The sequence below is a fragment of the Cyrtonyx montezumae genome, unplaced genomic scaffold, assembly GCF_038088225.1.
Source record: "Cyrtonyx montezumae isolate F1298 unplaced genomic scaffold, pur_monq_1.0 scaffold_6, whole genome shotgun sequence".
In the NCBI taxonomy this organism is placed as follows: Eukaryota; Metazoa; Chordata; class Aves; order Galliformes; family Odontophoridae; genus Cyrtonyx; species Cyrtonyx montezumae.
This window is the reverse complement of record NW_027072067.1, coordinates 13,828,196-13,841,410: the sequence shown is the minus strand read 5'-3', so window position 1 is coordinate 13,841,410 and position 13,215 is coordinate 13,828,196. Positions and strand designations below refer to the sequence as shown.

Sequence of the window (13,215 nt, the reverse complement as noted above, 5' to 3'; positions counted from 1 at the left end):
GCCGCGTCCGCGCCCGCGGAGGGGGAGAGACTGAGGGGAGTGGGAAGGAGAGAAAACAAAGCGGCCCCGCGGCGGCGGAGAAAGAGGGAGGGAGAGAAAGGAGGCGGATCTGCTTGCTGAGCACTTTTCAAATTTTTCCTTTTTTTTTTTTCCTTTTAAGTTTTTATTTTGATTATCTATTTATAATTCTTTAATTTATTTTTTTTTTAAAGCCTCCCCCCTCCCTTTCCGCGGGCGCGGAGCCATGCGGGCGCGGCGCCGGCGGTGATGGCTGTGAGCGGGCGGAGCGGAGCGCTCTATGAGGCTGCGGGTCGGAGCCCCTGCGCACCTGCTTAGCGCACCGCCGCGGAGCACCGCGCAGCGCCATGTCGCGGGTCGTCCAGAAGAAGAACCACTGGGCCAGCCGGGTGCGGCAGTGCGCGCTGAGCCGCGGGCCCGGCGGGCAGCTCGGCTTCGTCCTGCTGGGCGGTGCGGAGCACGGCGAGTTCCCCTACGCGGGTGCGGTGGCGGCGGGGGGGGGCGAGCAGGCGCTGAGCGAGGGGGAGCTGCTGCTGGAGGTGCAGGGGGTGCGCGTCTCCGGGCTGCCGCGCTACGACGTGCTGGAGGTGATCCGGAGCTGCAAGGAGCCCATCGTGGTGAAAGCCGTCAGACAAGGTGCGAGGGGTCGCGGGACGCGGGGTGGGGGGGGTCGGTCCGCTCGTGGGGGCGGTGCGGAAGGGAGAGGGGAACGTTTCCTCTTTGGGCGGCTTAAGTTGTACGAGGAGGAAGGTTGATGCTTGCGGCGCGTTCGTACACGCGCGTGTGTTCACCTTTGCCACGTGCAAGCGCGTGTCCGGACACCCGCATCCCTACGGCCGGGCACGTCGGCCCGAGCCTTCCTCGCGCTTTCCTAGCTTGTGTTAAGCGATTGCGTGAAACTGGTGTCCGTGCCCCGCGGGGACGCCCAGGGGTGTCAGGTGAGAGCCGTGCTGCCGTGGCCGGCACTGCGTGGTGGCCTCCTTACTCCCAGCAGCCGCCCCGCCGTGTGATGGACGGAAACTTGGCCTTAAGTGTGAGCTCCTTGTCTGCGTGGGTCTGTCACTCGTGGGAACGCCGTCACCCATCCCGTAGGGCTGCTCGCTGCTGCGTGGGGATCTGTCCCCTGCGTGAGGGCGCGCATAGGGTGCGCTGAGCTGGGCTGGGGACGGGAACAACACCTTTAGAAAGAGCCACTTTGTTTCCACGTACGGCAGTGGTTCAACAGGTCAACCTGCTTGCAGTTTCCAGGGGAGGACCGGAGCTCAGTGGCAGGGAACTGCCCGTGATGCTGCTACGGGATGGGCGGGAGGACACGTGAGCACCTGCGATGACACAGCTGCGAGGGAGGGAAGAAGGACGGGCAGTTTCCATAAGGGAGAGCCGTTAGGAGAAAGTTTGTTGTGGTCCAGGCACATCGCGAAGTTTGGGGGTGTGCTGTGGGTGGAGCTGCGCGGAAGCACAGCCATTCATCAGTGCCTCGGAGCAGGTTAGCGATGCGCTGTCACTGCAGCGTTTGGAGCAGGCTGCCTGGGGATGCGGTGCAGTCACTGTCCCTGGAGGCGTGTAAGGAAAGGGAAGATGTACTTAGGGACGCGCTTTAATGGACGATAATGGTGGTGGGTGGACGGCTGGACTGGTTGATCTTTGAGGTCTTTTCCATCCTTAGCGATTCTGTGAGCTTTCAAATTGTAGAGGTATTCCAGCAAACAGCACCAAACTCCTCCAAAAGCAGTTGTCTTTAATGCCTGTTCTCCCTGCTGCTGCTGCCTCTGCCCTGCCAGGGGCAGGAGGCTGAAGGGTGAGGAAATGGGGCAGGTTTTGATGTTGTAGGTGTTAAAATACATCCTGCGATGCTGTGGTGTGGTTAGTGGGTGAAGGAAGGTGTGTGAGTCCTTCCCAGCTTGGGAAGGTTAAACTTTGGGTTGTTTTGGAAACATTTGTTAGTCTAAATAGAAACTTGCCTTTGAAATATACCAGAAATGACAGAACTTGATGGTAAACGCATCTCAGCCTCAGGATGGTCAAAACAAGAGGCAGACAGCTGGTTTGTAGGGTGCTGGTTGGGATTACCTGGAGCTGGGGAGATAAGAGTTCACAACTCTGCCTGGAGTCGGGGCAGGCACTTGAGCTTGCACCATCCGTGCCCAGAGGGGAAAGCCAAGCCTGGCTTTGATGACAACAATTGCTTTTTGAATGAAATGTAGAATAGAAATATATATTTTTGTCAATCATTCATTTTCCTTTTTTTGTGTGTGTGTGTGAGATTCGGAAACCACTCCATGCGCCTCTCAACGATAGCATCTGTGCACTGCTCAGCTCCCTTGTGGGACAGGATTCCGTGCATGGGAAAGGAGTGTTTTCATTAGAATACCTGACTTCTCTGCTGATGAAAAATCTCGCTGCGGGGATGGCAGCTGTCGTGCAACAGGAGGCACGTGGCACTGGAGCAGACAGCAAGGGAGTGTGAAGATGAGGTTGTAAGCACACGTCTAACTCTGATTCTCCTCCTCTTCCCCGTGTGTGGTGCCCAGTTGGGTGATCTTAGCCTGGAAATGTATACGTTTTACTGCCTGGTCTATTTCGTGTAACGTTTACAAGGCTGGAAAAACAGGAAATTTACTATAAATGAGTCAGTCATCCGTGAGCACAAACAGAGAAAATAGGAGTTCTGACCTTGCAGTTAGCGGACAGCAAGGGACTGGGATGTGAAACAAAGGTCAAATAAGCTGTGCACATGTTCTGTCATTAAACTGAGGTTTATAGACTTGCAGGTCCACAAGCAATATTTTCTTTTTCTTTTGTGAGCTGTAAGTTTGAGTAGTTTCCCACAAAGTACAAAAATGGGGAACGTTTATGAATTTGCTTAATTGGAATAGCAGTATTTAATATTGCTGGCGTGGGATTTCTTGGTCCTTTGCTTATCCTGAGAGCGAGGAACTAAAGAACTTTTATGGGGAAGAGAAAAGAAAAAAACCAACATTTTGCCCTTTTTTGGTATTACGTTTGAGGAGAAATACCTCGATAGTTGCTTGTTTTGGTGAGGAGAGAGGAAGAATCTGCTGCTGTGTGTCTTTCAGAGCTGTCAAACGTGTGAAGGAGCTCTGTTAACATGCACTACTTTTATGACTGTTTTCATCTTACATCTGTGCCTTAATTCTGATGAAATTGGCAATGAAATCCTGTGCAGTTAATAAATGCTGCTTTATTATTGCTTGGTCTGAGAGCATAGAATGAATAAATGGGATTATAGGAATGGTGGTAGTGTGTTCCTGCATAAAACTCACGTTGCCGTAACACAATGATTCTTGGCTGCATTGCTGAAGTTTCCTCAAATATAATTCATGTTTTTTGGGATGGCTCGCTTAGAGGGATCAGAAATAAGTGGCAGGATGCTAAAGCAGGCAGGCTGTGTGGGGGTATGGTGGTGTGGCCCCGTGCAGCACAAGTTCCCCATGCCATCTTCACAAGGAAAGGATGCAGGCTGTTTCTGTCACATGGCATTTCCTTTAAGGCGAGGTGTTTGGGTTTCTTTTCTCCCCCTGAGAGGGAGGGGACGCTTCTATAGAGGTTTCGGGCTGTGGCCTTTTGTTTTTGTACTCTTTGGTTGGTGACCTGTGCCAGCTGCTGCCCGAGCCAGGTGCTGGACCTCATGTTCCCATACACTTATTTACAAATTGTTTTTTTTTCAGTTCCTTGTTCGACTCTTTACTCCTGTAAAGTCTCCCTCAGAATCCCAAGCCCTGTGTAACCAATGGCCGTGAAACAGTGCGGTATTTCCATCAGGTCGATGCAGTTAATTATTTTGGTAGTGCTTTGGAGCTGGGCTGGTCCCACAGTAGAGAGGAGCTGTGGCTTGATGTTAGCCACGTTCAGGGCAAGCAGGAGCAGGCGTGACCCCAAATGGAACTGCTGGCTGTTTACCCTGTGCTATCAGCTCAGGGTCTTTCTTTTCAAACATTAACTTGGCCCTGAGGTAAATCCTCAGGCACAGTTTGGTGAGTGAACACTTGGTGATGTCAGATTGGCATTTGCCATAACAGCCAAGTGTGAAGTGTTGAGATCAGTTACAGAGTGAATAAAAACAGCTTCTTCCACAGAGCTGGCGTGGGCAGAGGTTGGGCTTTTTCTTCCTAGAGAGGACAGAGTGGATGCAGAGTGAAAGCTCTGACATCCCAAATGTGGAGATGTTGGTGCATTTTAGATTGGTAAGGTCTGTTTTCAACACTGCCCCTCTGGGTTGAGAGTCAGGCAGGGTTACTCGCTACTGAGACATAAAATAAAAGAGGACAGGTTCTCTCTTTCGCGTCGCTTGTCATATATTTTGTTGCAAGCCACTAATCTTCTCTCTTTAGAGTGATACTGCCTTAGTCATCTGAAAGATGCCCTTCTGCCTGCTGGAATGCTGCTGCTGGATGACTGAGTGGCTGTTGCTGTGCAAATGCACGGCCTGCTCCTTGTCAGGGTGTGGAAGCTGATGCTGCTTGTAGCAGAGCACCGCCGTCCTGCTTCGGGCAATGATTCAGTGCCACATCCCTGAGTTGGAATTAATACAATCCTTTTAATGGCGTGAAACGGGATTATGTTTTTCACAATGAGTTTAATCTTTCCACTCATTGTGATGGGACTCCGGGCTCCCTCTTTATGGACAGTCAGATCACAGCGCAATTAAATCGCAATTAAAGTCTCATTATGAGCAGTATTTCAGCAGCGTTGCAAAACGAGATGTTAACACCATCCCGTGTGTTGTTTCAGCTTATTTTTTAAGACAGTTACAATTTCTGCACGGGTGAATTACCGAGCTGCCGTTGTGAGATTTAAGGTTCATCTCCCTTGTGTCTTGTTAGAAATTTCACTTTAACCTCTTCAGAGGTTTGAAAACCAAACCGTCTGTAGCTTGTTGTATTGCTGTGCTTGGGTCTGTTGTCTTGTCCTGGTTCAGGATCCTTCAGGAACCTTCTGACCATTTCTATTTCAGCATTGCTCAGTTTGAAGGAAGCTGAGGAGATGCTGCTGCCTCAAAGGCGTTTCCTATCGAATTAGCAATGGCTGAGCTGCGGGCAAGGCCAGCAGCCTTAGGACCTCTTATTTACATTCTTTAGTGGCTGGGAGTTCTTTCAGATCTTCTTCCCCTCATCGCGTTCCCTCACTTTAATTGGAGCCCATAATTCAAGGCATGCAGGTTTTTGATCTTTGTGGGTGTAAGTGACCTTACGTTTCTTGATGGAAAGCACGGGATGGTGGTTCTGTATTGCACTAGTGCCATGCATTCAGAGAAGCAGTCCGAAGAGTTCAGTGTGAGCTAGCTGGGTGCTGGGGTCAGCTCCCTCCAGCTCCGGGTACCAACTCCTGCAGCAGCAAAATCCCGACCCTCTGGCTCCACGGTCCTGCAGAATTTTTCTCTAACTCATATACAGGATTTCATTTTATTTTTTTTTGCCTGTTAAGAACTGCATGTTCAGTGACCTTCTTGCACCAAGGCACAAGGATGCACCATCCTCTTCGCGTCAGCTGAGGATCACTGGAGGCACTGCCTGTGGGACAGCGGCAGCAGCTCAGCACTGAGTGACAGCACTGCTGAGAGGACAGGAGCAGCTCCTGAAGAACGCTGGAGCTTTTTGATCCATCTCGAGAGCCACACATGAAATGCATGCTGTGCATTAAGTGTGGGGTTCTCTGCAGGGAGCTGGTGCTGGGGAACAAACCCCAGCCTGGGTTTGTTTTCTGTTGATCTGAGAGCTGTGGCAGAAGCTGCCTAATTCCAGAGCATCTTGGCAGCCTTTACCCTGGGTTGATATGTTGGCAAGCTTGGATTTTTTATTATTATTATTATTACATTTTATTTTTCATGTCTCAGTTAATCCAGACCGGACAGGTGGGCCAGTATCCCTCCTGGCCCCATCAGAGTGGCGTGGCTTGGGCGAGCTGGGATATTTTTGCCCACCTTCTCTTTCCAAAGGTCAGACACTCCATCATCCTCCATCCCCGGCATTTCCCATGGTTTCCCGAGCTGCTGCAGGCTGCAATGATGGCACCATTCTCTGCTAATTCCTGCTTCTGCCTTCGGCATCGTTTGTGCTGAACTGCTTTAAAGCTACATATGTATTTTTAATTGCCCCTAGAAAACCTCCCCGAAGCGGAGCAGATTTTTTTTCTTCAGGTCCTGATGATGTGGTTACATTTTTGCAGACTTGGCTTTTGGCTGAGAATCGTGTTTTTGTGTTGCAGAGGGTTTGTATCATAACTTAAAAGAAAAACAAACAAACGTTTTCTTCTTTTACTGTTTTCATTGAGTGTCCACTTGAGATTTAACAATGTTGCCTGGTACGCTGTTCGGGAATAGCACAAGGTGTCCTGCGTTTGGGAATGAATCATAACAAAACCCCCAAAGCAAACAAACAAGGGAGGCCGACTTGCAAAGTGGAGCAGGTGCTCGCAGTAGCGATGCATTTGAATAAGCTTTGCATGGTTTGCTAATCCTTGCCGAAAGAGTCCATTGTCTTGGTTTATACATGTGTAATTTTGGAAAATCAGTGCCTCGTTACAATTAGGTTGGGAAGAACACAGATTTTTCTTTCTTCATATCCTCAAATTACAGCGTCTTCTTTTTCTCTTTTTTTCTTTTTCTTGAAGGGGAAAACCTCAGCTCTGGGTTTCTTTTTCACTCAGTTATTAACAAAAAGCCTTTGAAAAAGAGGCTGCCTTAAATCCAGCCACTCCTTCAACACAAACAAAGCTGGGCAGATATTGTGTGCTTTCAGAAAAAATAATAATAACTTTCATGTTCAGCTCCTCTTATTGCTGCGGTGAGGATCCTACGCAGAGCGGATATTAGCCCTAACTGATGACAGACACAGATGCCTTGATTTGTTTTTCTTTATTTCGAGGGCGATGCGTAACCAAAAGATGGGTAAGCAGCCTCCAAACAGGTTAAACTGGAAAGGTAAGAACCTGGGCTTCAGGGTAACTGAGAGGATCTTTCTTAAAAATAGTGGGAATATGTAAGAAACAGACGGTCCTCTGTTTCTGAAGGTGTGTGTGCAGCTCCCAGTTAGCGAGGCAGGGAAGCAGGAGGAACTCCTGGGGGTTGGACCTCCATGAACGTTTCTCTGGTGGTTTGCTGGAAGCTGGAGAGAGGCAGAGAGGACTGCTGAGCAGGGAGGGATGCCCAAGCATTGGGTTCAGGAGAGATTTCCCTGCTCCACTCTGGATTTGTTACCTGTGCCACAGACTCTAAATGGGAGATGGGTACTGGGAGAGGATCTGCTGTGCAGCAGCATGTCCCTTAAAAGCAGAGGCAGCAAAGCTTTCTGCAGGACTGGAGAAGCATGTTTCCAGCTGATTACAGACCGCTCTCTCCCAGGGCAGTCTGGGCAAACATCGTTTTGTTCTGCTCACCCCAAATGCCCGCATCGATGTGGAATCTGGGATGCAGTGTTGCTGTGGGATCCCCGCGAGGATGCGGTGCCTGAAATAGCTTATGCTGCCCTGGGCTGCTGCTGGAGGACAGCCTGCATGGGGACAGCCAGAGCTGTGTGGCACAGTGTGCCCTTGGTTGGCTGGTGGCTGGTAGGCATGCAGAAAAGCTGTGCTCTGGCTGCATTTGGGGACATGGTTGTCCCCCCACTGAGCATCCCCTGTGCAGTGTTGGAGCTGTAGGGCTCTGGCAGCCTGCGGTGCTGCTCCAGCATTGTTCTCCTTTATCCTCGGGGCAAAGAGGGTCTGGTTTCATGCACAACAAAGAGTCGAGTCCTTCTCTGTCTCCGGTATGCATTTTTCCTTAAACAATGAAGTGACTAATATAGAATATTGTCTTAATTTGCACTGATCTGTGGTTGAAATGAACGGCAGCAGTGTGACTGAGCACATCCTCTGGCTCTGCTGGATGAGCAGTGAAGCACTCTGCAGTGGTTATGTTTGAAGTAAATCACCACTTGCTTGTTTATCAGGAACTTGGCTATTTCTTTTAATTTTCTTTTTAATCGGATTATCTTCTGCTCATATCCCAGCAATTTTTGTGTTAATTCTATGTGCAGATAGCAGTTGTTTGTCAACTCCTGTATAGTCCGTGCTGGGGGTTCCTCCCTGTCCCCTGCCACCTGCTGCTATTAAATCAGGCTGCTTCCACGTGGAGACTCGCACTGAAAAGAAGTATGGGCTGGCTGAGAGTATTGATCACTGACCCAAATTCACATGGAGGTGTTTTGGCCTGGACCAATCAATCCTTGCCGTGGCTGGACACTGTGAGTGCAAGGAGCAAGGCTGCTCAGCCCCATAGCTGCCTGCTGCAGGAGGCACGGCAGGAAAACCCAGGCAGAGGGTGAGGACAAGCAGGGCTGTGCTGGTCCAAGGGTTATGTGTAGGGGAAAGTTTTCCATCTGCGCCCAGCCAAACAGGAGGAGTCTGTGAAAACACTGTGCATCACCTATCAAAATAATTAGAATTCCTGGGTGAGGCTCCTAGGACACGTGAGCTGTGTGTGTTTATATAGATACCTTTAATTTTTTACACTGTAGCATTCCTATTGTCAAATGCTGCTTTGGTAAGGAGTTCTGGGATCTTTTCTGTCTCTATTTTTTTTTCCTCTTTTTAGTGGAAACTTATCCCATGACAGCAGTGGCTCAGGCTGTCAAGCAGCCAGTGCTGTAAAAATCATAATAAATGGCAAAACTTTGCAGTGGAACAGCTATTTGAAAGCTGAAAAAGAGCAGCATAAAACCACCATTGCAGCGGCTCTGAACAGTTCCCATGCCCATTCCCTTCTCGTGGGATGCACAAGCAGCATCTGAACCTGGTAAAAAACATTCATATTCTGCTCCACGCTGTTCCCTTGGTGAGGGTGAGTTAGTGATGCCTGAATAAGTCCTTGCAGGAATATGAGGTATGTGTGTTTGTTAGCTGTCAGTGGGGCAGGGCCCCGACTCCCTGCCTGGTGCTATGGGGTGGCTGCTGCTACGACCTTTGGTTGGTTCCCATGAGTCATTTTGGGAGGGAAAACGGGAGCATTGCTCCAAGGGTTATCTGAGGAAGGTGCCTGGTTCCGCCCTGCTGGCAGCTCTCTGGCCCTTAAAAGGCAATGCAGTTGGTTGAGCTCCCTCATTCCAAAGGCAGGTGAAAGTTACACTTTAACAGATGGTGACTGGTTTGATGAGAGTGGCAGAAGAAATGAAGAACTGGGTGAATTATGGCAATCTTTCAAGCCTGGCGGAGCTGGAAGCTGCTGTCCTGGCAGTGCATTCACCCATAGAGCTGTCCCTGCCTGGATATGGGGTAGGAGAGGTAGGCTAGGGGAGCTATGAAGTCTCAAAGTATTGCCAGATTGTATGCTGGCCAAGTATTATAAAGCTGAGCTTTTATCTGCCAAAGAGATGACCTGGGGACTATCCAAAGTGGCTTTTCCATTTAGCTCTGTTTTCTGTTCCCAGTTTTCCAGTTATTAGTTGAACACGTATCAGGTTTTCCAGCAGCTGAAGTGGTCTTTGTGTAGTTCTGAGCTGGGATGGGGTAGCTCGGTTGCATCACTGAGTGGTAAGCATGAATCTGGATCTGCAGAAGCTGTTACATGGGAGAAAGGCCCCAGTGAAAATGAGAGGGCTTAAATTTAAGTGTGTGCTAGCACAGTAAGTACATCACAAAGGGCTTCTTCCCCCTGTCTGTCTGTAAAAGGTGCTCTAATCAGTGCTGAGGCTTGTCTGAACCAGTGTGCAAATTGCTGCTTGCATAGAAGCTGGGCACGTTGTCATGATCTTTGAGAGCTCACTGATATTCAAAGGTTGCGGTGAATTAACCAAACCCTCTTTCACATCAGTTTCGTGGGGTACATCTGCCATTGTGGCAGCTGCCCTGGTGGGATGGGATCTTGCCCCTGACTGCAAGTACAAGTATTTTCCACGCTGTGTTGAACTGGCAGGGAAGGTTACATCTGTATTCTGCTTTGTGCCTTTTTCTGGAGATGCTGGATGCAAAAATTCACCAGTGATTTCTGAAAACAGCTCGGCATTTTGCTGCCTGCAGATCCTTCCTCCCTCCAGCTCTGGTGGAGTGCTCTCATAGGAGGCTTTAAAACATTCCCTTAAAAATTCAGGGACTTTTTTAGCCGCCTTACATGCTTTAATGACAGTGTATTGATTGCAGATGGAGGCACAATTCACTGTAACAGGCAACAGCCACACTGTGGGCTTTTGTGAACTTGCTGCTGTTCTGCTCTGATTTTAGGAGATGTCAAGCATCTTCCTGGGCAGCTTTGTGCTGTGCTGAGCCTGCTCCCCTCCCAGAGGCTCTGCAGAGCCTTCTGACCACTGCTGAATGCCAACAGCATTCAGAACAACAGCACAAGTAGTGGAGAACGTTCATTGTATATCTGAGTCCCCAAAATGCAGGAGAGACCTCAGCATCATTGTGCGTTGCAGTGGATCACCTTTGGAGGACTTTTTGCCATAGAATATTGTCCCAAGCTCAAGCTGAGCACCTGGATGCTCTGAAACTGAGCACTCCTGATTATATTTCATGCACTTCAAAGCTTCAGATGGGATTTAAGTTGTACCACTTACAGGGAATATTTCCAGGTTCCTCATTCTTAGGTAAATGGGAAATGTTCACGTGTGTTGGCACCTGCTCACCAAGGTGCCTGAACCAATGTGTAAAAAATACAGGGTGGTGTTGGCAGTGCTTTCCTCTGCTTTCAACTCTGCATTTCATCCTAACAAGTAAAATCAAACGGCAGTGATGTTTCAAAGTCTTCCTGAATGGCAAAATTATAAATATTTCTTTCCTAAGAAGACTGAAAGCAGGAGCTGAAGCATCGCATGCAGCCGCTCCACTAGGAACTTGTTTAACTTGTCTACATCTCTCTTTTGCTGCAGAAGCTCTATTGAAAATGACAAATTGCTTAAAGCAGTTTCCATGTTGGTCTTTAAAAAATTCAGTTTCTTTCCATCCAGAACACGTGGAAGGCATTTGTGCACTTGACTGAATGTTTCTCTGTCCTGAGGCTTACACTTAGTGGTTTTTTGCCTTCATGTAATTTTCACACGCAGCTGCTTGGGTTTGTTTTCCTCAACTTCCCATTGGATGAGGATTCATTTTATTTTTTTCAGTGCCTCAGCTTAGACGTGAAAGATCAACTATCTCCTTGCTTAAGTCAGTGGGGACCACGGGAAAAGCAGCACAGGAACACTGCAAAGCTTTGGCTTTTTGGAAGTGTTATAAATCCATAATTCAGGCTGGAAAAACCTGTGTCTGCAGCCACGCGGCTGTAACGTCCTTTAAAACAGTGCAGTGCTCTGAGTGGTGTTAATGCTTTGCAAAATGACAAAAGGTTTTTTTGCTTAAACGTTTTCAATTGCTTCCATGCAGCTGATGCTTTACCAGAAGGAGCCGAATGCAAAGGGCAGGTGCCGTATGCAAAGCCAGTGATGACTGCTGGAAAAGTCAGAATTGCTCAATTGAAAAAGGCGGTTTGCTCTTATTTTAAAGAATGTCATGTGTGCACAGCCAACTGTGAACCAAGCTCCTTTGGGTGGACCCGAGCTGTGATCCCGAGGGCACAGCCCCATCATCCCTCCTGGCCCAGATGCTGCGCCCTGCATGGCACCAGGTTGGTGTCACCCACTGCTCTGCCTGGGGAAGCCCGGGTGCTCAGGAAGGATGCTGGCAGCAGTCAGGAGGCAATCTGAGGACAGTCCTGATGCTTTCTGTGTCTTGAAGGCATGTCATATCCTGGCACTCCTATTTATACCCACTAGTTTTGTAATATATGTATGTATTTTAGATCTGCTGCGAGCCCATCGTTTTTGACAACTTTGAACTGATGTGATAAAGTGATTTTTGGTAGTTACATTTTATTTTTGCTACTTTTTTTTGCGTTTTCACTTTGTTTTTCTTCTGGTGATTTGGTTCAGGAAGTGAATTGGTTGCTGGAATGCTGTGGCTTTCTTTGCTGTAGGATGCATCGCTGCCTCTCCGTGAGTTTCCTGTTTCAGACTGTGGCTAATGCAACGTGTTTTAGAAGAGAGCATTAGGAATTGGCACACACTGGTGACACAAACCTATCCCTGAGAGACTGTCCTGGTGCACTGTACATAGAGGCAGCTTGTGCCCGGAAGCGGGGAGGCTTTATGTTCCTTATTTATGGTGTTCCTTTCTTACTTTCTTTTTTTAATATAAATTAGGCCTTTGGCTCTTTGTCTTATGTGAAGAAATGTCTGTTCTGTTTCTGAATCCTGATACCAAACAAAAAATATTTGTTTTAATGGCTATTAAGCCTGTCTTACTGGCTATTGCATCCCTGGCTAATAAAATTAGTGCATCCCAAACACCCCGCAGATACCTCTTGCAAAACCAACTTTTCTCTTCTTGCAACACATTCGGGTCAATTTCTGCTTGTCCAAATTGTGCCGGACCAGGTTGCTGTTGTGTTCCCACAGTCTCATGCCCGTGGTTGATAATTAACCCATTTCTTTAATAACACCACCCTATGTACTCTGGGAACCATTTTTCTTCCCTGCGCTCCAGTGTCTTCCCAGCAAAACGCTGCAGTTAATGTTCCACCAGTGGTGTGCTAATGAAGCCTAGTTACTTGTATGGGGGAAGTGAGCTCTATGCATTTGTTTTAATGGTTCAGGGCAAGAGTATCCACCAAGAAGTAGAGGTAAATGCCTTTAAAATAAGTTCAGCAGGCTGGTGTAGGCACCTGGTCCTGGAGCCAAACAACTGGGAAAGCTTTGTTTGCCTCAGTTCATTTTGTTTTGTGTTTTGGTCTAATTTTTAGCATATGTGGGCCTGAATTCAGGTTGAGGACATTGATCTGTGCAGAGTTGAGGCAGATGTTCCTGCCTCTTTCTAGGCCACGTAAGCCGGCGTAAAAACAGCGTATTGTACCAATTTACATTGGGTGGGATATGTCCTGACATGTCCAAAGCTTCTGAGTCTTAGGGTGCTGTATGAGCAACTGCTTTATTATGGAGCCCTGGGGACAAGGCCTGGTTTAAAACAAAATCGTGCAGGTAAAAACAGAATATATGCCTGTGGACAGCAACAGAGCGAGCCGAGATATTCCAATTCTGCTCTGTTTCATCTCTAGTGCTGCAGCCCCAAGCCTCTACCAAGGCTGGAGCTGCCACCGAGGGCTGCACGTGGCTCACGGGAAGAGGCCGAGAGCAGCAGCTCCTCGTCTGTCTGCTCAGAGATACTGCCTCGTCC

The 13,215-nt window shown here is 48.5% G+C and overlaps 1 protein-coding gene across 17 annotated transcripts in view; it reads left to right on the top strand.

The window, feature by feature from the left end:
* Positions 1-361: 361 nt before the first annotated feature.
* The window catches only part of MAGI1 (membrane associated guanylate kinase, WW and PDZ domain containing 1), a 286,033-nt gene continuing 273,179 nt past the window's right edge, over positions 362-13,215 (top strand). For all 17 annotated transcript variants that reach the window (XM_065749538.1, XM_065749536.1, XM_065749535.1 and 14 more), the window contains exon 1: positions 362-654. In XM_065749538.1, coding sequence (XP_065605610.1) covers positions 366-654 — 289 coding nt within the window. In that variant the 5' untranslated portion in view covers positions 362-365. The remainder of the gene's footprint in view (positions 655-13,215) is intronic.